The following is a 24398-nucleotide window of genomic DNA, read 5'->3' as shown; positions in this document are numbered from 1 at the left end:
TGATTCCGGGGCCTCGGGGGGTTTGCGGGGGCTCTGTGGGCTCTTAGGGCGCCCATAAAACGATCGGTCGGGGCGTGGAGATTTCCCCTCTCTCCCTTCGGTCTCTTGGCTATTAACAAACGTCGGACGGATGCGAACCTCTATCACAAAATCGGCCAAACAAAGCCAGGATTTCCTGATGGATGGATGGGAAGAAAACCAATATACACCGAGACCAACACGAGAGCAGGAGGGAATCGGAGGGAGAAATGAAAGGATCAAGTGATGTCTCCTGAGTCAAAGGATGGGAGAGGGAATTGGCGGAGGTCCATTGATTTGGATTGTTCTGGTGATGATGAAATTCATTGGGAGCCGCGGAGGTTTCCCGCCACCGGAATCGGGATCACGTGATATACCCATCTCCTTTCAGGACCAAGTATCGCATTGATTATTGAACGATTGGATATTTAAACCACTCGATCAGGATTAATATCGAAAATAAAATTATGGGATAATAGTACTGCTATTCACTGCTTGACAGATGATTCATGTAGCGAGTTGGATTGGAGGTTTGAATCGCATTGATGCATCGCTCAGGGCGAGACAGGTCCAGACGCTGATTTGGGTTCAATGATTTCTCCACGCTTTCCAACCCGCCCTACACATCTCATTGTCATCCATATTTCCACTGACCACTAAGTCCGCTCGTTCTCCGTGAGACTTGGAAGGTATGATTCAATGAGAACGGGCAATTCTTTCGCCCCATTGACACGCTTGACTGAGGTGGCGAGCACGGACAAAATCCGGATGTCCTCCTTAGTAAGATAGAGAGCCCGTCGACTGTGAGACAACGCCCGATACAGCGATGGGCTGTCCATGGCTGCAACATAGCTTCCCATGGCGAGAGACTGGTCGGCTACTGTAGAAGGGCAACTGAATCCTGATACACCCCATCACTCATCGTCTGGAGGCATCTCATCATCAATGATCCGAATCAACGAAATCCGCATCTCCGTCGTATCGTTCCCCCGTAACACATCGCTCACGAAATGCGCCTCCACCTGCAATTGCACCTGTGCACCACATCAGCAAATGACCGACTTTCCAGAACGAGTAAGAAAACGAAATCGTGGGACCATACCATTTCCAGTGCCCCTCGGATCACGCCGCACAGGATGTTGGAGAACCACAGCTCATCCTGCGCCCGTCCATCGTCCGGCAGCTCCACGAAGTCCGCCAGAGGGTTCTCGTCGAATATCAGCGAGAACTGCTTGTTGTCGCCCGACCAATTCGTGATGGGGGGTGTGATGTTCAGGAACATCTTGAATCCGACCTACATCGTCACCGCCATCATCGTTAGTCCATACATCCCTCTATCCCTCTCTCTCCGCCCTCTCCGTAGAGTAGCATCCCCTCCCCTTTCTCCAGACCTAAAAACCCACCTTCGCAATCATCTCCGCCGTCTCCCGAAAGTTCGCGCACGCCGCCGTCCCCGACTTCGCGAGGAAGTCTTCGATCAACCGCACCCCGATGTTGTACCCCATTTTGTCCAGCTGCCGGTTCACCTCCGCGTAGTCCGCATCGAAGTCCGCGCACAGTTGCGCCACGATCGTGCCGTACGTCAGCGTCACGAGCTCGGCGTTGACTTTGTCGACTCGCGTTCTGGAGATGGTGAGATGGTGTTTAGGAGGGCGACGCGGGGGTAGGGAGGTGGGTGGTACTTACTTCCATACACTGTGACAGTTAGCAATGGATTCCAAAATACAGTTGAGAGTTGCGGGATCTGGAGTACGTACTCTTCGCCGATGCGGGCGGCTTTCGTGGACGCCATGGTTTCTCCGGTGTCCGTGGAACGAGCTCTATCGTCGCGAGCTGGCAGTCCGTCTCTCTCGCGCACTCATGTTTGCACGGAAACGCGGTGTGGGAATCAGTTGACGTCTGGGGTTGGGGAGAGCAGTGGTAGGAAGAAGTGGGAGTGAGGTTGAAGGAAGCGTTCTAGGGATAGACGCCGGTTCACGTTAGCAACTACATATTGGAGACGGCGCGGGACCCCACGTTGCGGCAGCCTGGCCCCTGGGCGATGGGGCATCTCAGCTACAAACGCTTACTTCGTATCATCGGCTAATTATCCTGACCTGGTTTTGCAGGAAATATGTAGTATTTCAGCATCATTGCTAGACGGCGGTCCGTACAATATTCTTTAGGTAGGTATCTAATCTACAGTTGCGAAATCACCGGGTTGGTTGATGGACGCTCCAATTCTCGCTCTCTTTCTCTACAGGCGGGCACAGTATTAGGTATTCCTAAAATCCGCTTCTCCATGAATCATCCCACAGACGTCCACCGCCTCACCCGCGCACTGTATCCTCCTTCCTCACGCCCTCTCTCCGCGAAGCCGTCTGGGAAGGGCCGCCCTGGACTCCGTCCGCCGCGCCGAATCCCGCATCAAAAGCCCGACTTGCGCTTAGTGGCTTATTTCTATTTCGAAACACTTCGACAGCCGCGGCGATAAAGAACGCCATGGCAGCCTTTGATTTCGCGTCGTTGATGGCGTCCCCGCTCCCGTCATTCTTCCAACTCCAACTGAGCCGTCGCTCGTAATCGCGACCGTCCTTCCGGTCTCTGTTGGACTTGGGTCGATCCCTGCGGCGGCTGTCGTTGCTGGATAAGCGGTGCGCGCTTTTAGAGTCTCGTTGGCGCTGTTCGTGGCCGGTGACCTTCCTCAGCATAGCATCCGATAGTACCGCTCCATGATTTCGTAATAACGCCACGATCTCGAAATGCTCACGTCCCGCGGCTAAATTGACGGGATGCCTGGTGTCTGAGTGCGTTTGGTTGACATCGGCTCCGTACTCCAACAGTTGTTCGACCACCTCGATGTGGCCGCTCTCCGCAGCCACCCCCAACGGACTGACAGTGCGAGTCTTCGGGCGCCGGCGAATACGGTCGAAGTCCCTCATCGCGAACGCGTCTTTCCCCTTGATCCTTTTATTGGGTAGATTTGGATCCGCGCCATACTTCAGAAGCTCTTTTACCATGGCTGCGTCTTCTTGCTGTGACGCGATGAAAAGAACCGTGTCTCCAAGGCCGCTATGCCTGCTATTGGGGTCCGCACCGTACTCCAACAGGAGCCGGACAATATCGCAATGTCTTTCGTCAACGGCGGCAGGTAGTGCGCTTTGGCCATCTCGCATGATGACTCCCGTATACGCTCCCTCCTGGAGAAGCAGCTCGACCGCGTCAAAATGCCCACGCCGCGCCGCTATGGAGAGTGGCGTTTCGTGGTATGGCCCCAGGATGTTAATGTTAACCTCGTAGTCCAGAAGGAGGCGGACTAAATCTCGTTGCCCGGTTTCGGCCGCCAGATACAGTGGGGGGCATCGGCTGTTGACCAGAGATTCAGGTCCGGTGAAAACTGGGAAAGCGTCCAACCGATTGAAAATGTCGTCGCGCCCATTGACGTTCACTCCATACTCCAACAGAAGGCGAGCCATGGATGGATCTCGGTTATAGATAGCACGAACCAGAAGCGTCCCTGTATATGAATGCACTTCAACATTAGCACCGCTCTCAAGGAGGTATTTGACAACCTGAAAGTGGCCGTTCTTAACAGCCCTCGGCAAAGCAGTCGCCTTGACGTTCCTATCGTTGTTCAACGACGATGTTCCCCTCGGGTGGATACGCTTGTCTTTCCTGAGGAGCGCCTTGACCAACTCTAGATCTCCTTTGGCGGCAGCCGAAGGCAACGCATCGGCGGCTTTCGAGCCGATATAATAGCCGGTTGGCGACGCCCAGGAGGGCGAGCGGAACGTCCACGTCACCCGATTATGACTTCGTTTCCCAACCCGCCATGGCTTTTTGATTGTTCGGCCAGACACTGGTTCCGAAATAGGCGGAGAAGATCGATCTGCATCGATCCGATTGGGCTCCTGGCGAACAGTGCCGTCATCCGGATGGACTCGTCCGTCCTGGGTAGATTTCTTCGTTCGGTCATCTATCACCGCGATACGGTCCTTATCCTTATGCGTCAAGTTCGAATATGAGACAAGGACGTCCTGGCCGTCGACATCTTCGAGTACTACATAATCCCCATTTCGGCCACAATAGCGGCCTTTCATGTTGAAACCATTCAGCCCACGCCAGATTCGCATTTTCGTGCTATGGTCATCTGGTGAGGATCGTCTCGTGAGGGATGAAGGGACTCGGTCGGCACGCAAACCAGGCCGTTGTATCGAGTATATGGTGGAGCGACGATCGGCGATAGTGGAGGTGACACTGCGATCATCAGGAATGTCCAAGTCAGAGACAATATCGCTCCCGCGGAACGCGTATGAAGAAGCTTGTCTTTCAAACACGCCTTGAGGGGTTATATCCCGTCCTTCAGACGCGACATGTAGTGCAGGAGGATCTATTTTGCTCTCGCCCCGATCAAATATGGTCGTAGGACTCTTATGCAAGTCCCTCCTGGAAGACTTCCGGGATAGCCGAGGCGTGATAGTACCTTCGGAATCCGCATCATTTGCTGCCACACTTTCCACACAAGGCGACCTGTAGGTTGTATCGATAGATGGACGCTGCAAGTTCTCGATCGATCCCTTTGGTGTCACGGTAGCCTCAGACTCGCCGTCTTGGTGGATGTCCTCCGCCATTTCAAGTTCCGGAAGCGATTGGATCTTGGCCGAGTGCATGCTATTGTTCATGAAATCCCACCCATTGTCGCCATCAGCCGCAGCGCTTTGCGGAACTTCTGTCTCATCCCACGACAGCTCCGAATTCTCTGCGATGCTTGAAGTGCAGTCGGTCTCGACTTCGGAGTCGAACATATTGAAATGAATGAGTTCTTGAATCCTTTCGACGATCGCGGACTCGTTCTCGGTGATGGACCGACTTTTGATACCCTCAGATATAAGACGGGATCGCAGATCCTTCCATACGCCTTTTTCATCGTTTGAGTGATCCGATAAGATAGAGCTGAGGTTTCCGCCAACCCGTGCTTCCGCCGCGTATCGGTCAATGGCATCAAGAATGTGGCGTTGCATAGCCAAAGACTTGTCCTGTTTCTCTAGGGTCTCTTGTTGGATGTCGATCGTGGCGTGTTGAAGATTCATAGACTCTTTCTGCAGATTGATTGTCCGCCTCTGCATATTTGTGGATTTCTGTTGCAGTACCAAGGTGTCCTCTTGCATGTTTGCAGTATCTTTCTGTAATCCCAGACTCTTTTGCACATTGTCGTCAAGTCTCCCCTGAATACCAAGACCAATGGTGTTCACGAAGGCTGTCAGCGTCGATGTATGATAGACCAGCTTCCCTCTGATATCCATGAGCTCCTTTTTTGGAAACTTAAACCGGTCGATGGCTTTTGGTTTGTCTGTTCCCAAGCTCCTGTATTTCGTCACGATGTCCTTGAGGCGCAATAACTCCGTCTCACAACGCTTCGCACACATGGCGAAATCGGTAGCCGTGCGCTCATTTCGATGAAGGATGGAGCTCGGGTTTCGTATTTCTGCGTGGATGCCCTCCAGGACAATGCGCAGGCTGTCAGCACCGCGGCCGGCGTCTTGGAACTGGGACGGAGCATGTCGACAGTCGTGATAGGTGTCCCTTGCGAGCTCGAAAACTCGGATAAAGTCTCCAACTGAGAAACCGAAGGACATATCTTACATAGCAAATATGATATGCTGGTGGGTGAGTCGATGCGGAAGAATGCGAAGCCAGCAAACGATTAGGTGTTCGCAAGGCTGTGGACTGTTAAGTACATAGGGAGACACTACGATGTGATTTTTGACAGCTACGTTTCGTACTCCAATGCAAAACAATTTGTACACTGGAAGGATAAAAAGCACGAGAGATTCAAAAGGGAGGAAAGACTAAACTTAATGATGCTGGTGAGCGGCGCCCAGCTGGTCTATCTACGCGTCTGAGGCTACACATAGGGCGGCGACCTCAAGGCTTTCGGATCAGTCCGGTATTCTAGCAGATTCCCTTCCGGTTCGCCCATTGAGCAGAGACTCTCTTTTCCAATGTGGAAAGGAGCGAGGCTTGGAGCAGAGGGCTGTGTTGGAATTTCAGCATGATACTTTGTCAATGGGGGTGGACAGATGTGGGTGGACAGATGTGGCTGCAGCGGGCGTGCAGTCACGTCCAACACTGGATGTAGCCAAGCCTCTCCGGTCAACATCAGAAATGAGAAATCTGATTTGCAATGACCAGCTGAAAAGGATATGACATGCGACCAGGGGATCGGGCTTCGAAATGCAAATACAGGATGGAATAAATCCAGGCGATCCTGAAGTCAATTCCTGAACCCATGTTGGTGCCTTATCGTGATCAACATGAAGTTGAAGCAGCACGGCCTGGGCAGTTTGATCAGGCTGTAAGGCGTCAAACCAACATCACGAAATTTCCAGCCGATCTCCAAGTCATGTAGGGGCACATGGCATCAGGTTCATGTCCCGTTCATGTTTTGATCAGGCTTGACAATTGTCGTTCCTAATCTCCTCCTTCTTTTTAAGAGCAATTACATATCAACATAATTAATTCTAAGGACCCCCCGTGGCACCCTCCAGTCCCTCCGTTAGCCATCATGTCCTCCGAAAAGCGCTCAGCGCCCGACAACTTCTCCTCCCACCAGCTGGTTAAACGACAAAGATCTGATGCCAATCTCAATTCGAGTAACGCCATAGCCGTCGTGAATGGTACTGCACAGAATGGCGCGCTCATCCAATCGGTTAGCTCAATCGCACCTAGAGATGCGTCTTCCTGTAGGGAGCTTGAACGGAGCTCCAATGTGAAGGCGTACCTTTTTCCCGACATGATGCTGATTATGGCTTGATCATATAGGTACCGCGGACGAGTGGCTTACAGGCTCCGGTCATGGAGCTGTCAGGGCACAGTGGTGAGGTCTATGCATGTCGGTTCGACCCGACCGGAAACTACATCGCATCGGGTTCAATGGATCGAAACATACGTACGTGGAATGCCAACTTAACGGGCGCGTATGCTGATGGAGTTTAGTGCTATGGCGGACATATGGCGACTGTGAGAACTATGGGCAGTTAACAGGCCATAAGGGAGCTATCCTCGACCTACATTGGTCCAGAGATACCCGGACACTCTTTTCCGCTTCGGCCGACATGTCCCTCGCAAGCTGGGATGTTGAGACTGGACAGAGGATACGTCGGCATGTTGGTCATGAGGACGTCATAAACTGTATGGATCTCAGCAAACGGGGCGAAGAGATAGCAGTGACAGGATCGGACGACGGCTCCGTCGCAGTACGAGTTCACGATCAGCTACAACCCACATGCATCTACTAACCATCGCACAGATCTGGGATCCTCGACAAAAAGAAGCCGTCGCCTACCTCGAAACCGACTACCCCATCACCGCAGTCGCAATGTCCGAAGCAGGCAACGAAATATACTCCGGCAGCATCGACAACGACATCCGCGTCTGGGACCTCCGAAAACAATCCGTCGCATATTCCCTCCTCGGGCACACCGACACCATCACCTCCCTCCAAGTCTCCCCCGACTCCCAACATCTCCTCTCCAACTCCCACGACTCGACCGTGCGCACCTGGGACATCCGGCCGTTCGCGCCGGCGAATCGACAGGTGAAGATGTACGATGGCGCGCCGACGGGGATGGATAAGAATTTGTTTAGGGCGAGCTGGGATAAGGAAGGGAAGCGGATCGTGGCTGGAGGGGGGGATCGGACTGTTGTGGTGTGGGATGTTGGGACGGGGAAGTTGTTATACAAGCTGCCGGGCCATAAGGGGGCGGTGAATGACGTGAGGTTCTCGCCTAGCGAGTCGACCATTGGTAAGTCATCCGTGACCACTCCGTCAGAATTTCAAGGAGAGCTAACGTGTATGGGTGGCATAGTCCTGTCTGGGTCTTCGGATCAGAAGTTAATGCTGGGGGAGCTTGGAAAATAATTTGATTGTAAAAAAAGATACCCTCTATTATGTGAGTGGTCTTGACCAGCATGTATATATCTTATTGTGATAATGACTCGGTCGCGGAAAGCGACAATCAGTGTCTCATGGCAACTATCTGGCTCGCCATTGAGGTGATTGTTCGTTTGAAATTGATATCTAAAGAAGCGAAACAACTCCAGGTCGTATATAGCCATTCCTACGGTGGTCCGGTCGGGACCGCTCCTCTACCTAGCAACGGCACCGTCACTACATCTGCAAATGAGATCGACTGGATATCGAATGGCAGCCGAGTCAATGCTAGATCTATCGCGGATTGTGCGCCCGCTCCAGATGGTATTGCGCCGGAGGATACCCCGGTCCCTGGAGGCACTATCTCCCCAGTCAGGGCATCAGGTGCGCCCTTTGGATTAACAGTCGATGCGGCTTCCGGGGGACTAGAAACCACTGGTGTTGGTGCTGCTTCCGAAGGAGCCGGTGACGGCGGTATGGATGAAACGCCATCCACGCGAGGGCCTGTTCCCGCCGCCTCGCCTACCGTCGGCTGTGGTATCGAAGCGGTTGACGGAGTCTGCGGCGCCAGCGGACCCTCCGTGGGTGCCGACGCAGACGAAGCGACAGCGAACGAAACAGGCGGCGGAGCTGCTAGTGTGGACGCACTCAGAGAGCCTGTCGACCCGAATGTTGACGGGACTAGGCCGCCTGCGGCCGCCACGGGTGGGGGAGGTGGAGGTGGAGACGCCTGGAACGAGTCGACGGAGCACGTGCATTGGCAAGCGCAGACTTCGCCGCCGGGTTGTGCTGGAGGTGGAGCGGGAGCTGCAGAACTTGGGGCGCTGGGCACGGCGGCATCTGGCGCGAGTGAAAAGGCGGGAGGAAGTGCTTCAGGCATTGTAGGAGGTGCTGGTTGCGCTTGCGCCTGCTGTGTTCCTTGGACTGGATGAGTCGTAGCCCCTGCTCCCGTAGAAGCGAAGGTGAATACAGCAGAGGGTGCTCCGACGATTGCGGTCGAGGGTCCTCCGGGAAGTGGCACGACTGCTAAGGGCACCCCGTGACTTTGTGGCTCAAGTGCTGCTCCGGCATGGGAGGACGTTTGGAGAATGGCCGCTGGACTGGTGTGCGTAGGTATCGCGCTCGTTTCTGCGACGGCTCCTGGACTTCCCGGGGCAAATACGAAAGAAGAGGGGTCAAGCCCGGCAGATGGCGATACATGTTGGTCTTGACCTGGAAGAGCTGATGGGCCAGCCGAGAGGGTCGTGGTATGATTGATACTATCGGCGCTCGATGCAATGATGTTAGGCGCTATCTGAACGTCGTTAGCAAGTATCTTCGGTGATATTCATGGGATTAGTTACTGGTGCAGCTGGAGTGTGTTCGCCAGTCAAGTTGCCGGTCCCCTCAGCAGCGGGCACAGTCTGGGATTCGGCAGGGACAGCTTCGGTCACAGTGACCTTTTCAGTGACCTGTTGAGTAATCTAGGAGACATTAGTTAGATTCCAAGCCGTGATTGGGCCTAGAACTTACGGTTTGTTCAGCAAGCTGTGTAGTGGTCGAAGTGGCTGCGCTGGCACCCCCTCCTCCGACGAGCGTTGCGTTATGTGCCTAGATTCCAAGTTAGATTACTTGAGCATCGAAATAGATATAGGACTGCTCACATTGCCGCTCTGGTTCCCTACTCGTGAACCCCTTCCACGCCCTTTCCCTCCCTTCGAACCCTTTCCTTTGCCGTTGTTCCGATTTCTTTCAACCCCTTTCCCCGCGTTTCTAGCGATGTATTAGTGGTGCAGTTCGGCTGTAGCGTCCGTCAACTCATACTTTGTCGTGTTGGCACGTTGAGCCTCTGCTTGTCTAGAGGCGCTTCAGTAAACATTCCTGAAGAGACTATCGCCGGACGTACCCGTTTCCTTTTGAACCTTTACCATTCCGCCGCGGTTCCGATACTTCGCCATGTCTCTGGTGACGTGCTAATAGGTCAGGAGTCGCAGAAGCCTACGATACTGTTAGCGAATAACTGAATTCGAGGAGCTGGAAGATTGATACTACCGAAGGAATGTACAGCAGGCAAAGCACTGCGACGGAAACGATGAACAAGATATGAAGCGATCTCATTATTAAGATATATAGACAATCTCTGACGACGAAGTGAACAATAGAGTCCTGCTCTGTTGGCAAGTCTCCGCGAGCAATTATAGCCTAGGTCGATCCATATGGCCCGACCAGACAATCAGTGGTTAGGAAGAAATGGTTTGTCAACAATATGATGACACCTCGACCCCTCACTGTTAATAATAAGTACACAGACAGAACGGTTTGGTAGAAAGGGACTTTAGTCGATCAGGAATATCAGTCCGCAGAAATGAATGTACAAGCAACGATAAAGTGCCAAAATTCCATCCAGAAGTTCGAGGCCACGCCTGGGTGGACGCTACTATAGGTAAATATCGAAGCGTTTCGCGCCAGGTCTGAGAGAATCATGTCCTCAGGTGATCATTGTCACAGACAGACAGTCTCATGCACATATGAAGGCGCGAAAAGGTTGAATTGAAGGACATCCCCTATCCGTTACCATGACTGAGGCTCGAAACATTGGTACGATACAAGGCCCACAATGCGGTTCGATCACAACAAAGGCGGATTTTAACAAATCTCCCTTGACGGTAGTAATAGGGAGGTCTCATGTTGGGCGGATAGTGATGCGCCATGTACGGGTGTGAGACGTGCAATGTTGGGTGTTGTATCGTTGCCAGACAGAGGGGGTTTCAGGCCATAAAGCAGTACCATGTACGGGAAAAGAGAACGATGGCGTTCGAACCAAGTGTTTGGGTTTTCACACGCGTCCGTCTCATAGCCTTTGGCGAAAAATCAGAGAGAAGCGCATCGAGTCTTGATGTCTGGAGCAGATGAAGTTCGACTTCCGCTGAGGCGCTGAGATGTTACTTGTTACAGTACATGATTAGGTGGCGGAATCAGCGGGATTTCCCCTAAGAGGTCGGAATATCTTGGCATTCCACCCCACCAACATCTTGAGACCGATCCTATTTGCGTCCAGGCCCAATTATGCAAGAGTACATCAGATGCGATTGCGAGTGGGAATTGATAAACCAATTAAGGCTATAATCTAGACTAGAAGTTGTTTGAATGCTCCCAGATAGACTGAGTGGTCTGTCTATTGCATTCTGAATTGAGCGCTATGCGTGACCTAAACGCCGATAAATGCTGCACCAGAACGCCGGATGATGTAAATGGCTACATAGTCAATAACGCCTCGGTTCGCTTGATCTCGTTCACGACCGACGGCATCTCAGGAGGCATCGTCTCGGGCAACTTGATCCTCTTGGCCTGATTGCTTTCGTCGTCCTCCCCTTGCTCCGCCTTCCTCGCCGCCTTCGCCGCTGCCTTTCGATCCGCCCTCGACACTCTCGGCGCCGTCAGCCCCATATCCTGATCCAACCGGTCCGCCGCCTCGATCAGATGCTCGAACCCCAATACCTCCGCCACGTCCCGATACCGCTTCGTCCCTGCGATCCCCAAGTCCATAACCTTCTTCCCCGGCACGATCTGCGCCAACGTGAACTTCGTATTCCCCCACCGGTTCCGCACCCGAATCGCCTCCCCCATATAAAACTCCACCATCTCCCTCCACTCCGCTGGCTCCCCTCCCTTCCGAAACACGCTCGGATCCTTCTCCGCCGCCGTCGCGATCATCGCCCCGTCCGCCCCAAATTCCTCCATCAACGCCACCGCCTCCCCGCGGCTGTACACGTCCCCGTTCATCACGCACGCCACTCCGGCCTCTCGACAGATCTCCGCCACCATCCGCAGCTGGTCCCGGATCGCCCGCTCGCGCGGCCGCATCGGCGTCGTCCGGCAGTGCACCGTCAGCCCCGTGATTCCCGTGCCCACCAGCCGCGTCACCAGCGCGCGCGTCTCCTCCGCCGTCGCCAAGATACGGATCTTCACTGAGATGCCGATCTCGTGCGGGATTCCAACCTTCTCGACCAGGTTCGTCAGGATCGCGCACAGCCGGTCCGGGTCTCTCAGTAGCGCGGCGCCCATACCGCCGGTGGTGGAAAACGGCTTGGGACATCCGGAGTTGACGTCGATGCCGCTGACGTCGGGGGCGACGAGGAGCGCCGCCGCGACCGCCGTGTCTGGGTGTGCGGTGCCGAGTTGGTAGATCAGCTTCCCGGCCTCGCGCGCGGGGTCGATGCGGTAGATGATGCTTTCTTTGGCGGACGGGTCGTCGAGGACGTTGGAGGACTTGCGGCGGAATTCGATGCACCCGCTGACGGGGTGGACGTGACGGGTGGTGCCGATCATGGAGCGGTCGATGGTTTCGGGGCCTAGGATCGCGGGGGTAGGTTAACATTGGGGGAGAATATTCGGGGAGAGGGGAAGAACACACCCCATACCAGATCCGCGCCGTATTTGAGAGCGAGGAGGCGCGCGGGCAGTTCCCCGGACCGCACCATGGGTGCCAGAACAACTTTGCCGCGATAGTCGACCCCCCGGCAGGGGATGGGGACGTGAGGTTTAGTGGCCGACATGATTTGTCGCAGGAAGCGAAACATCACTTTCCATCTGCACGGATGGTTTGGAATCAGTGTCGGAGTGGATGGTCTGAATCTCAAGAATATTTCACCGATGACTAGAGGTCACGTGATGGAAGATATACGACATAGATCATGTGATCATGTATGCTGTGGTCCCTCATTCACAGATCAAAGTGCTTTTAAAGGTTCCAAACGTTTCATGCATTAAATGTAATTCTATAGGTATCATATATGCCGTGATTCTTCTCTGCCCTTCGGGTTTGAAGATCTGTCGCCCTCAGTGGTATCCTTGCCTGTCCCCACTCCCACCCCATCATCCACCCCCAAACTCGCAATCCTCTCCACCAACTGATACCTCGTACTATTCTCCTTCCTCCTTTCCACTTCCCTCTCCTCCTCCCGCCTTATATGCGCCCGCTCCTTTTCCGCGCTCCGGCTCTTATCCTTCCCCATCTCCTCCCGCTTCCGCGCCTCCTCAGGATGCACCACTCGTACCACCCCCTCCTCCAGATGCTGGATCCCATGCTTCAGCTGCCGTCGCGTGCGCACGTACGCTTCGAGGCCCACCAGCACCGCGTACGACCGAGAGATGCTGACGCGCGACATGTCCGCGCCCGCGTCCCGGAGCGAGTGCACGAAGGCGCGGAAGTTGGCGGTCGGCGGGCGGTAGTGGCCCGAAAGGGGGGAGAGGCGGCGGATTTGGCCATCTTTGATTTTGATGAGGCCGGCAGCGGAGATGCGGGAGCCGTGGAGGAAGGAGGAGTGTTGGAAGGAGCCGGATTGCTTGAGGCCGATGTAGAGGCGGAAACTCGTATCCGCGACCTAGGGAAATTAGCTGATCGGTTCATTCTTTCGGATAGAGAGACGTACGAATATCCAGGATCCGGGCTTGATGGTGGTCCGGAGAAGATGGTTGAAAATGGTCGCCGCGGAGACTTTGGTGTATTTCGTCAAGCCCTTGGTCTTCGAGAACTCATCGTTCGTATAGTGTTCCCCTTGGCCAGACATGGCTGAACCACCGGAGGAGGAGGCTGACGAGGTCGATGCCCTCGAACCACCTATCGGTGTCTCATCGTACGATTGAAACATAGGCGACACCTTGTCTTCCGTCGACACAATCCCCCCCAAGCTATCCCTCCAATTCGCCGTCGTCCACACCCGCTCTCCCATCTTCGCCCACCTCACCCTCCCCTCCTCATCGATCTTCACCAGATAATTCATCCGCTCCTCCCGAGACAGATACCGCACCTGCTCCTTCCCCAGCTGCACCCGCGACACCGTCGGCACCTCGACCGCCAGCCCCTCCCCGTGATCCAACCAGTAGAAGAAGTTCTCCCGCGTCTCCGCTTTCTTCCATACCTCGTGGTACGCCCGCAAGTTCGACCCATATCGGTGCTTCGTGTCCACCATCTCGAGGAAGTACGGGAGGTCCATCATCTTCGAGTTCTTCTCGCGCTCCTGTCGCGCTTGGGCCCGCGCGCGGCGCCGCTGGTCGCGCTGCGAGGCCGTCATATGCGCGAGATCGGTCTCGCTGTCAGAGGAGGGGGAGTGGTCGTCCTCGCCGGCGCGTTTCGCTACTTCCGTCACCCGCTTCCAGTTGGCTTGGGCAAAGTCGCTGTCGCGGTGGGATTCAGTGTGGCCGAGCTTTTCCCATTCGTCGGCGCGTTCGGCGCGGGATGTGGGGGCGGTGGCCCGTCGGTAGCGCGCTGAGAGAGAGAGAGTATGAGCATTTAACGGGTTACAGGATTTCAACCAGAACGGGGTTGCGCACCTTCATTGATAGCCTATTTGTTACCAGTCAGTGAGGAGATCGTTGCGAAGGCGGGGAAATACTAACATCCATCCATCTTGTTGATGCATCCAGTTCCATTCCACTCATCCGTCGTCGCATGCGATATCCACGGTAGTGGCGCTAAACATCGTCCTCATGGTCAGCTTATCTACCCCATATCATATGGGGTATGTCTCCGTTACCTGGATAACCCGCGCCGCAGCATGACGTTCCTCATGATTACTCCCGGTTTCGCCCCTTTGCACGTCGTCGACGTGCACATTCTGCGTGGTCTCGTGGTTGCTTGCAGCAGCATCGGTAGACAATGTCATCGCATCGAAGCCGTACCATATTGAAGAGGTCACGATAGGAGGCCGCGTAGGCAGGATAGCGGGGTGATCTTACTAGTCCCATGTCAGGGCATCAAGGCAGGTGCGGGTCACGTGCCCAACTCCAGGAACAAAGTGGGGCAGGCGGACGAAGATCCTGTCGGCTGTCGCCACTGGCCTTAACTTGTCGGCTGTCGCATGCGGCCGCCTGGGGGATAGACAGGGGACTGCCGACAGCGAGGGTTGAATTTTCCATTTTTCCGGGACAAGCCGCTGCCGAATGGATTTGGGTGCGGTGATGATGCAAAGTGGCCGATTCAAGTCACCTGATAAGTCACCTGACCTCCCCCAGCCACCCAATCGAAGATTACCAAACATGCAGGCGCCAGTGGAAATCCCCCCTCGGCGGTTGGACAGCATCGAGATTGGTCGCTTGTCGCACTGCGGCCGTAGCACGTCGCACGTCGCACCACTGGAACCACGCGACTGGCCGTGGACGAAACGGAAGGGCCTGCACGGCCTGCACCTGCCTTGTGCCTTGCGCTCCCACCACTTTACCTCCCCTCTTTCCCAGTCGCCCAATCCCCCCAGGCCCCAGCCCGTCAACGGTCCATCGGGTTATCGGGTGAGCAACTTCATCTCATGCTTTGCCCTGGATGGCGCAGAGCGGCCATTTGGTGCGCGCCGTCACCACCACGAATTTTCGTCGGGTTCGTGCTGCAGGCGATTCGTTTTGCGGCGGCTGGGTTTTCGGATGGGTTGGAATTCATTCCGAGGCGCTGTGAGAAGGTGGAGAGAGGGGACCAATTCTGGCCCCCCCCGCTCTCTCTTTCGCGGTGGGAGCTCTGAGGAATGTTGCAACGTTGGAGCAGAAATGCATGCGACGGGTGTAAAAATTATCTGTCGATGTTGAAAATGTCGTGGTATTAGACTATGTTCGATTTTTGACGGTTTGACGATGTGAGGTGCTGGAAAAGTCGCTGTGGAGCGCGCGAATGCCCGTCATAACGACCCGGTCGCCGAGGAATCCTTCGTGGTGACCACATAATATCTCGAGAGTACGGAGTATGCTTGCACATGTCCAACTGCTGATATCGTCCGTTTGATACTAATAGGATTGACATAATATATGATGGGGCAAAGGAGAGGGGTTCGTCAATATCGCCATGGACAATAGGACCGCTGGCAGCCGCCTAGGGATGTATCCCGGTTTCATTCATCTCGGTCCTATTTCACCACCAAGTCCGCCATCTACCTTATTTCATCCCGATCGAACTCACCTATATAAATAAACAGGGTAAGGTATAAAGAAGTAAAGGGGACATCGAGAAGAATATCACGACGGTTAAATAATGAAAGCTGCACTATTGAGGGGTTAGGATTTCCAGGTCTACATAAGTTCTGCGGGCACGAAGTGAAATTGGTGAAAGTCAAAGGATGCAGGCGGAACATGCGCAGTATCTGACCGCGGCAAGTGATCGTGGTCAACCTCAGAGGCTGTGGACGAATCTACAGTGCGGAGACTGCAGAGCAAAGAAGACTTTTTTGGGAATCGAATAGAAATTCGCCATAATCGTGTGTAAACCTCGAGGGAAACTCAAACTTAAACCCAAGAGGGTGAAGAAATGAGGTGCGACCGGGTGTTTCGTACGAACACGAATCATAGGCATAACACCATCCGGAATAGTGTGGGCATGTCCTTGGTTGCGGCCGAGTAAATGACCCAACGATCGCCATCGTGATGTTTCGGTACGGTGCTACCAAACGGCTCGGTCTCAAGACACATCCTTTGCATCAACCCAGGATTTTGGGTAACTGGGGTAGATATTCGATGACATCTCCGATGGAATAAAATTCGGTCGAGGCTAGATTGGAGAGTGGTGAGTGCTCGAAGGTTTGATACAGCTGACGAAGTGAGGTTGAAGAAAGTGGATCGTTAGTCAGCCAAGGCGGGCGACCCATGACGGACATCCCTGCAATCCCGAAGCCAGATTTCACGACCATCTCGACCTCCCCGTCACTCACCTCACCCAGGGACCACATCTCATCCCATTGATCCATCTACTGCTCAGAGGGAAATCCAGCGTGCAATGGAGTTCGATATTTTTAGTATGTCCGTCGAGTACTGATGATGAACCCAGCCATTCCATCCCCCATCCCCATCCGCCACCCATTCCACTCGGGGAATGACGTGCATCACCGCCGCGGAAGCCGCGTTTCCCAGCACGAAGAAAGCCGGGGAAGTGATCCATCGAGGGGTGAGACAGGAACGCTGTATCCGACACCAGGGTCGCCCATATGAAATGGGAGTTGCTCGGCGATTGGGCAACACGAAAGAAATGACCGCGGCTTTGGCTGGCTTGAAAAGTGAAAATTCCACTTGCGCATGGCTATTCTGACCAATGAACGTTCGAGAATTTGGAGCGCCTTATGTATCGACCAGTTCATGTTGCCAGCAACCCGACGCTGCCGTAGAGCCTGGAGATTGTGACAACCGATCAAGGACTGGCAAGGCGAACTTTTTTCATGGACATGTAAATAGTATTAAATATGCAGGAGTTCATTTTCTTCGGGAAGCCAACCTATCCACATTGTCTATATGATACCCTAGTAGTTAGAAGGATTCTGAACAAAGACGAGAGAGAAGGCTGTAGAAGTTTGGTTCCCACATTCCAGCGGCTGTCACGGAGAGTTACTGCGCCTTAGTTACTGCACTGGAAAAAGGGCACACAAGTTGTCGATCATCGTCGTCTTTTTCTTGGGTTTCCCTTGAGGCTGGATTGTCTTGACTCTCGAGCCAATACTTGTATCACATTTAATGTAAGAGGGACGAGGTTAGGGATAATCCATTCCCCTTCTTGACTTCCTATCCATCTTCCCATAGACTCACTTCTCTCTCCCGCAAGCATGCAATCCGACATCCACGCACAACCCAATCCATGTCCCCCCATGTCTATCCAAGTCGGTATCCATCCAGATCCCTCGCCTGCACTATCCACTAACCACTAACCATCCCCATCCAACCATCTCTCTCTCACTTCTTCACTTCCCTCTCCTCTCTGACATCTTTCTCACTTTCTTCCCCATCTTCCTCTCTTCTTTTCACCTTTTCACCTCTTTCCCCTTCTAACATCCATTCCCCTTCTCCCATCAACTTTCTCTCCTCCCATATCCACCTCATCCCGTAACTTCCACCTCCACCCTTACCATTTCCTGCACTAGGATATAGCTTCTCTACCGTCCCTCACACTCATCGCTCCCATCTCCAGCTTTCCGGAAGTCTCGTGGGTTCCAAGGACCTGGCGATCACTGCGCGGCGCTAATATCCCGCTTGACGCCTCTTCCTTCACCATCCAAGCCTTTCCATTCCTCTCTTTCATCCTGCATCCAACCCATCACCGTCGGGTTTTCTCATTCGAAGCCAAACTGTCCACCATCCCAGCTCCTCCAATTTGTCGTGCACTTTTCCTGCCGATAAATGGGGGACGCAGATGATGACGGAGCTGCAACCTCCAAAATCTCCCTAACTACTTTGTCTTCCACGAATCACCCCATCATGGAGCCTTCCCGTCCCACCGATCCCGTCACCACGCGAGGGAGCAAGAATTCATCTGCATCTACCACCGCATCTACCACCGCATCTACCACCGCAAAACCTGATGACACTCCCCCATCAGCTGGAACGCCGGATCCGCAACCCTCATCAACCGCACTTGCAAAGCCAGGCACGCTCTCACAAAAGATCGAGGATGCACTGCAATCCCAACCGATGGTGCTAACCGCGTCCAATTCTTCACAAACCTCAAACCTTTCAGCCAAAGACGCGACATCCGCGTCCGCCGCTGCACCCTATGGCACTCGTTCGCGGAACCGCCCAGGATCCCGCCCCAATTACGCGGAGGATGTCGAATACGACTTCGATGGAGCCGCGAACGCTGCTGCCGAAGCAAAACTCGCCCCTCCTTCCGGCATCACCACGCGCAGTCCCTCTCCCAAAGACCAACAACCGGGAGCGAAGAAGAACGGCGCATGGAGCACGGTGAATTCGACGCGCTCCAGCACCGGCAAACGACGCCGCTCACCATCGCCCCCGGCCGCCGGTTCCCGCAACGATGATTCCACCGCCAACGTCACGCCGGTCCCTACGAATTCTCACGCCCATTCCGCGGCGGGGAACCAGACGGGGAAGAAGCGGAAGACCAATGGATCGCAGCAGCCGACAAACGGAACGGGCCCTGCGAGTGCTGGGACGAAAGCGCCTGCTGCTACCAGGAAGGCCGCTCAACACGCTGCGTCCGCGACGCCCACCCCTTCAGCGCGTGCCACTCCCGTCGCACCGGTTCGACCGACCAATATGTACTCGTTTGAGAAGACAAAGGCGAAGATGGTGGATGGGAAGTTGACGGCAGATGACGGCACTGTCTTTGCTCCCAATGGTGAGTTTTTCGTACCCTAGTGATCGGGCTTTGTGCCATGATCCGCACGCGACACATCCACGGTCCTCGAGCATGGCTAACGTACTCAGATCACATCTACCTCGTCTCCGAGCCACCGGGCGAACCTTACTATATCGGCCGCATCATGGAGTTCCGCCTCAGCAACCTCGACGACCCGAACTCACCCGTCGATTCTCTCCGCGTCAACTGGGTCTACCGTCCCCGAGACGTACAGCGCTTCAACAACGACTCCCGCCTCGTCTACGCGACCATGCACTCGGATATCTCGCCCATCTCCACTCTTCGGGGCAAATGTCGGGTTCTACATCGCGCGGAAATCGAGGACCTGGACGAATACCGCAAGCAAAAGGATTCGTTCTGGTTCAATCAGGTCTTCGACCGGTTCATCATCCGGTGGTATGAAGCGATTCCGACATCCCAGGTAATCAATGTCCCCGAACATGTCAAGAAAGTGCTGGATGAACGGTGGAAATATATCGTGGTTGAGGCGGCGAAGGTCAAGGAATTCACGAGCGCCGTGAAGACGTGCAAGAGATGCGTTCAGTATTGCCCTACGTAAGTCCTACAAATGCGGAATACTTCTGCAGAGATCTAACACATGCGAAGGAATGACTCCGTTGAGTGCGCCGAGTGCCACAATACTTATCACATGTACTGCGTTCGACCTCCGCTGCTGAAAAAGCCGTCTCGTGGGTTTGCGTGGGCATGCGGTCCATGCAACCGCGCACAAGAGAAGAAATTGGAGGCCCGGCGAACCCCGCTCATTACAGAAGCTCCTGAGGCGGAAGAGGAAGAGTATATCGAAGAAGAGGACGACACCGAGCTTCCTCCGACGACTGCGCAAACGCCAAGCGAGGCCAAGGTGGATGAGCTTCACCCGGTGACCCAATCAGAAATCGAACTCGCAAAAATGTGGCCGATGCGATATCTTGGGATCCATTGTCGTGTTGAGGACGCGTTGCAGTACGACGACCGGACGATCTATCCTCGAGCGAGTTCACGTATCGGTCCGCGACATCAAGCCGTCGTGCAGCCTTGGTTCGGGCGGCCGGTTGAGCTCGTCAAGCCACTCGAAATCAAGAAAAAATACCTGAAGAGCTCAAGCCACAAGAAGGACTCGAAATTGTCCAAGGAAACCCTCGCTGCCCTCGAAGAGGAGCGAGCGAAACGGGCGAACCGCCCAGAATGGGTTCAGGACGAACCGCCGGGATACGTCAAGCGTGGAGATGATCATCCGAACGACGACCCGAACAATACCGCGAAGTTGCTTTTCCGACTTCCCGAGCCTGGCGAGTTATCTGAGCGAGGGATGGACGATAAGCCCATTGCGCCGGAAGAGATCCTGGATGAATTCATGACGCAGGCTAAGGGAATCGCTCAGAGCATGAAAATCCCCACTTGGAGCACCGACTGGCTTGATCGCGCGACGCAGACGTTGTACAGACACAACTTTGACCCGAAGACGGCGCTCGAAGAGCTGAAAAAAACGGATCCGAAGAAGGACTTGCGGGACCCCAAGCGTGTCCTCACCTCCGACGAGCAGAAGCGTTTCGCAGAAGGAGTCGCGAAGTATGGCTCCGAACTCCGAAACGTCCGGATTCACGCGAAGATCGAGAAGCACGGCGCCGTCGTCCGCTACTGGTACATCGTCTTCAAGAAATCGCCCGAGGGCCGGAAGATTTGGGGTACTTTTGGTGGGCGCAAAGGGACGAAGAAGAAGGTGGAAGCCAACACCGCTTCCCGCCTCCTGGACGACGTCGCCGACGACGTCGACGACTCCGCGTTCGACAGCGAAAAGGCCGCGAAGAAAAAGCGCGGTTTCAAATGCAAGCACTGCAACACCACCAAATCCCGGCAATGGCGTCGCGCGCCCGGCGTCGCTCCGGGCTCCATCATCCAAGCGGAGAACGGCAAAGCGAAGGAAAAGTCCCCGCCGCAGGTCGTTGCGCTTTGCTTCCGATGCGCGAACCTCTGGCGCAAGTATGCCGTCAAATGGGAAGAGGCGGAAGAGATCGGCCGGAAAGTCGCGCAAGGGGGCGGCCGCGCGTGGAAACGGCGGATCGACGAGGAGCTGCTCCAGGAGTGGAAGTTGGCGCAGGAGAGCCCGGGAGTCGACGAAGACATCGACATGCCCGATGCGCCACCCGCTGTGGCACCTCTTGCCGAAACGAAGAAGAAGGGCAAGGCGGTGGACAAGGAGGCCGCAGCGGCAGCCAAACCGGCCGAGAAAGAGAAACCGAAGCCCGCGCCACCGCCTCCGCCGCGCCAGCCGACACCTCCATTGATTCCGGCGCAGCCAAAGATGAAGGAGCTGCCGTGTACCGTGTGCAAGCTATTCGAGAGACCCGGCGCAAAGGAGCCGGAACCGTTGCTTGTGTGCGCGCATTGCCGCCTGCATGTGCATCGGAACTGCTATGGGATCTTCGAGCCGAGAGGCACGGGGGCGTGGTGGATCTGTGATATGTGCGCCAACGACCGGCCTGGCAAGGAGACGACTTCATACGTGAGTAGCGTGTACGAAATTTTTTTGATATGTTGCTAATTCCCATGCAGAGCTATGAGTGCGTGCTGTGCCCAATCACTGAAACCGAAGTGGAACTCGTGGAGCAACCGAGGGTGTCCCACAAGAAGAAGACGGATCGCGATCGCGAGAAAGAACGGCTAGAGCGGGAACTGACCCTCAAATTGGCGGAGGATTACAAACTCCAGCAGCGACAGAACGGCCGACCTCTTTTCCCCCGCGAGCCGCTGAAGCGCACCGCGGACAACAACTGGGTGCACGTCAAGTGCGCGGTGTGGATGCCCGAAGTGCGGTTTAGCAACGCGAAAGAGCTCGAGATTGCCGAAGGGATCCCGCTCATCCCTCCCGAGAAGTACCGGAAGACGTGCACGATCTGCAAAAAATCGAACCGCGGCGCGTGCGTGGACTGCCCCATCTGCCGTGCCAGCTTTCACGTCGGCTGCGCGAACAAGGCGGATTACACCTTCACGTTCGATATCCACCCGACCAAGGCGACGAGGAAAGACGTGACCGTCGTCACGCTCGGTGTCGAAGACGAGGATCCGCTCTATAACACTACTGAGACTGGAACGGCAAGCGCGGTCGTCATCTGCAAAACGCATTGGCTAAAGGACACGAAATACGCGAAGGTTCACGGGCCCAACGAGTCGGTTCTCACCTGGGACTCGGAGCTCAACGCGCTGCAAGTCTACGCTCGGAATTACAAGCAGGCTGACCTCACGCTTTCCGGCACGGCAAGAAAGGCCACCCTGCTGGATGAATCGACCAAACGACTCGCGGTCTGGGACGAGCAAGAAGTGGCCCATGCGCGTGCGGCGGGCAGAGAGCCCGCTCCGGTACTTGGGCGTCGGATTTCCACGGCTCATCGAGGGTCCCGTTCCTCGATCCACGGAATCAGCGACTTGGAGAGCCCGGTTTTGCGAACTAGTCCCGCCGTCGAAGAGCGACGATGTTGCATCTGCAAGGTGGATACATCGCCCACTTGGATCCGGGTCAAGCCCTCCATGCTGCCTCAGCATTCGAATCGCCCGTCGTCCTCCTCGATGGCCGTGGATCATATGCTGGCCAACGGCGTCAAAGAGGAACCGCGTCAAAACGGCGACGCGGCTGCAAATGGTGCTGCCATGACGAACGGCTTCCACCCCGAAACCGCACCGGCCAAGTATATGTGCTCCAAGTGCAACTGGAAGCGCCTGAACGACCCGGACCCGCCAATCGTGCCCCGCGACTCCGAGCCTCCTCGATCGTCTCGTGAACGCTCTGTGCGCTCGCCCCAGGCACCCACACTTCCTCCCCCCGTCGATGCCGGCTGGCGACCCGGGCTCCCTCCACTGGGAGCTCCCAACGCATGGCCACCGCCACCTCCACCGCCCGTGAGCGCCGCGATGGCACCGGCTCCTCATAGCGGCCCTCCTCAAGGGCAGGGACTCCCGCCACCACACCAGGCCAACTACCCACATTACCCTCATCTACCCGGCGCGCCTTCCACCAACCCCTACGCCCCCGGCTACCCCGTCCACACCGGCGCCCCACCGCCACACATGAGCGCCGCACCCACCGGCCATCCTTACAGCTATCAAAGCTACGGCCCGGGGCCCCACCCCCACCATTCGCACGCTCCACCACTCCACCACGGCCCGCCCTCTCACCTCCCTAACCTCTCCAACGGCCTCCCCACTTCCAACCCTCACCACTATCACAGCCACTCCCCCCCCACCTCCGCCATCACCAGCGCTCCCCTCCCGCGTGACCACACCCCCGGCGCCACTCATCTCCCGCCGCTGGCGCACGCGGCCGGTAGCCCCGTCGCGATGCAACTCGGGCCTCCTCTATCAAGCGTTGGGAGGCCGGAGACGCCGAGGGATGGCATTGTGGAGCGGGAGCGCGAGCAACGAGAGGTGCCGAGGGACCGGGCGACGGTCGGGGCGAGCGCGAGTCCGAGTTTGAAGAATTTGCTGTCGTGAGGGACATGGAAATGAAGGGACGGACGTTTGTGAATCGGCATGCTATCCGCATATCATCCGTCGGAGTTTTCGGTCCATCATCAGCATTTGTTCGAGTGGTGGTTTTCCCCTTTCTCCGCACCTCACCATATTTTTCTTCGCGCCATCATCGCGGCATGTTTCTTGCATTTTCATGGGCACCACGCATTGGGAGTATCGAAAAATCTTTGGCTTTGGTTGCGGGAACCGCGCGAGGGTTCGGCTAGCATGCGGCTAGCATTGTACGAATTGAATTGGGATAGATGATAGCAAGGCGGAGTATGGGAACATATTGCTTTTTTTTGTATTTTCGGGGCATCGCTTGAGGCCCGGGCATGAGCGGCGGTCGATCACATCGCGCTGGTGACTATTATGGCGGCCGGTTCAATGCGTTGCATTCTGGTGGGCAGAATAGTTAGTGGCTTCTGAAGGGGATACCCATGTATGTATGAGACGACAGTGGATATGGTATAGAGTACAATAGCATGCGATACTTGATTCTTTCCTGCTCGATACCGTGATTCGTGGCACCGTGACACGTTTCGCTTATACCGGAACCCCTTGGAATCTAACCCGGGAACGGAACCATGGACCAAATGTGAATAATGCGCACGCGAGATAGAACCTCGAAGGAAAACAAACATCGCTTAATAGAGTCTACATGTTGCTGATCGATTGAGCGTGAGATTTCGATAATGGATGAGGACTCTCAGAAGCCGCCGACGTCAGAGGGTGGGAACTGAACGTAGTTGAGATGAAGTGTGGCGCAGCATGGATTTAGTGTGGCCGGTTTTGGGCCTCCCTGCCTGCCTCGACTGAACATCTATGGTCGATGGACAATCAGCAAGATTGACAGCTGAGCGCAGA

The 24398-nt window shown here is 55.3% G+C and overlaps 7 protein-coding genes across 7 annotated transcripts; 3 read left to right on the top strand and 4 right to left on the bottom strand.

The window, feature by feature from the left end:
- Positions 1–932: 932 nt before the first annotated feature.
- On the bottom strand, positions 933–1810 carry P152DRAFT_469132 (BET3 family protein; the record flags this gene model as incomplete). The annotated part of the gene is made up of 5 exons (XM_033680873.1): positions 933–1052; positions 1121–1312; positions 1422–1641; positions 1705–1713; positions 1776–1810. 5 exons carry the CDS (start codon positions 1808–1810, stop codon positions 933–935), a joined length of 576 nt encoding a protein of 191 aa, XP_033529843.1.
- A 3004-nt stretch (positions 1811–4814) lies between these two features.
- P152DRAFT_370813 (uncharacterized protein) lies at positions 4815–5633 on the bottom strand (the record flags this gene model as incomplete). The annotated part of the gene is made up of 2 exons (XM_033675512.1): positions 4815–4972; positions 5408–5633. Coding segments are annotated over 2 exons (384 nt in total), but the record flags the coding sequence as incomplete, so codon positions are not given.
- A 727-nt stretch (positions 5634–6360) lies between these two features.
- P152DRAFT_253026 (WD repeat-containing protein) lies at positions 6361–8018 on the top strand. Its single transcript, XM_033674721.1, has 5 exons — positions 6361–6706; positions 6820–6946; positions 6994–7253; positions 7307–7802; positions 7866–8018. The coding sequence occupies exons 1-5, from the start codon at positions 6563–6565 to the stop codon at positions 7916–7918; spliced, it is 1080 nt and encodes a 359-aa protein (XP_033529841.1). The 5' UTR covers positions 6361–6562; the 3' UTR covers positions 7919–8018.
- A 37-nt stretch (positions 8019–8055) lies between these two features.
- P152DRAFT_485649 (uncharacterized protein) lies at positions 8056–10027 on the bottom strand (the record flags this gene model as incomplete). The annotated part of the gene is made up of 7 exons (XM_033682059.1): positions 8056–9224; positions 9274–9393; positions 9443–9520; positions 9574–9682; positions 9734–9766; positions 9816–9907; positions 9959–10027. 7 exons carry the CDS (start codon positions 10025–10027, stop codon positions 8118–8120), a joined length of 1608 nt encoding a protein of 535 aa, XP_033529840.1. The 3' UTR covers positions 8056–8117.
- Positions 10028–10948: 921 nt separating this feature from the next.
- Positions 10949–12454, bottom strand: P152DRAFT_462783 (FMN-linked oxidoreductase). The gene is made up of 2 exons (XM_033680413.1): positions 12324–12454; positions 10949–12261 (listed from the first exon to the last, which is right to left on the bottom strand). The coding sequence occupies exons 1-2, from the start codon at positions 12388–12390 to the stop codon at positions 11165–11167; spliced, it is 1164 nt and encodes a 387-aa protein (XP_033529839.1). The 5' UTR covers positions 12391–12454; the 3' UTR covers positions 10949–11164.
- Positions 12455–14725: 2271 nt separating this feature from the next.
- P152DRAFT_252313 (uncharacterized protein) lies at positions 14726–15925 on the top strand. The gene has a single exon (XM_033674718.1). It carries the CDS (start codon positions 14852–14854, stop codon positions 15482–15484), a length of 633 nt encoding a protein of 210 aa, XP_033529838.1. The 5' UTR covers positions 14726–14851; the 3' UTR covers positions 15485–15925.
- Positions 15926–18127: 2202 nt separating this feature from the next.
- P152DRAFT_405891 (uncharacterized protein) lies at positions 18128–23513 on the top strand (the record flags this gene model as incomplete). Its single annotated transcript, XM_033676838.1, has 4 exons — positions 18128–19007; positions 19097–19583; positions 19635–21531; positions 21582–23513. The coding sequence occupies 4 exons, from the start codon at positions 18128–18130 to the stop codon at positions 23511–23513; spliced, it is 5196 nt and encodes a 1731-aa protein (XP_033529837.1).
- Between the last annotated feature and the right edge of the window lie 885 nt (positions 23514–24398).

This window comes from Eremomyces bilateralis, assembly GCF_010015585.1.
Source record: "Eremomyces bilateralis CBS 781.70 unplaced genomic scaffold P152scaffold_40, whole genome shotgun sequence".
Lineage (NCBI taxonomy): Eukaryota > Fungi > Ascomycota > Dothideomycetes > Eremomycetales > Eremomycetaceae > Eremomyces > Eremomyces bilateralis.
The sequence above is the reverse complement of the archived record's forward strand: the minus strand, read 5'-3'. Positions and strand labels throughout refer to the sequence as shown.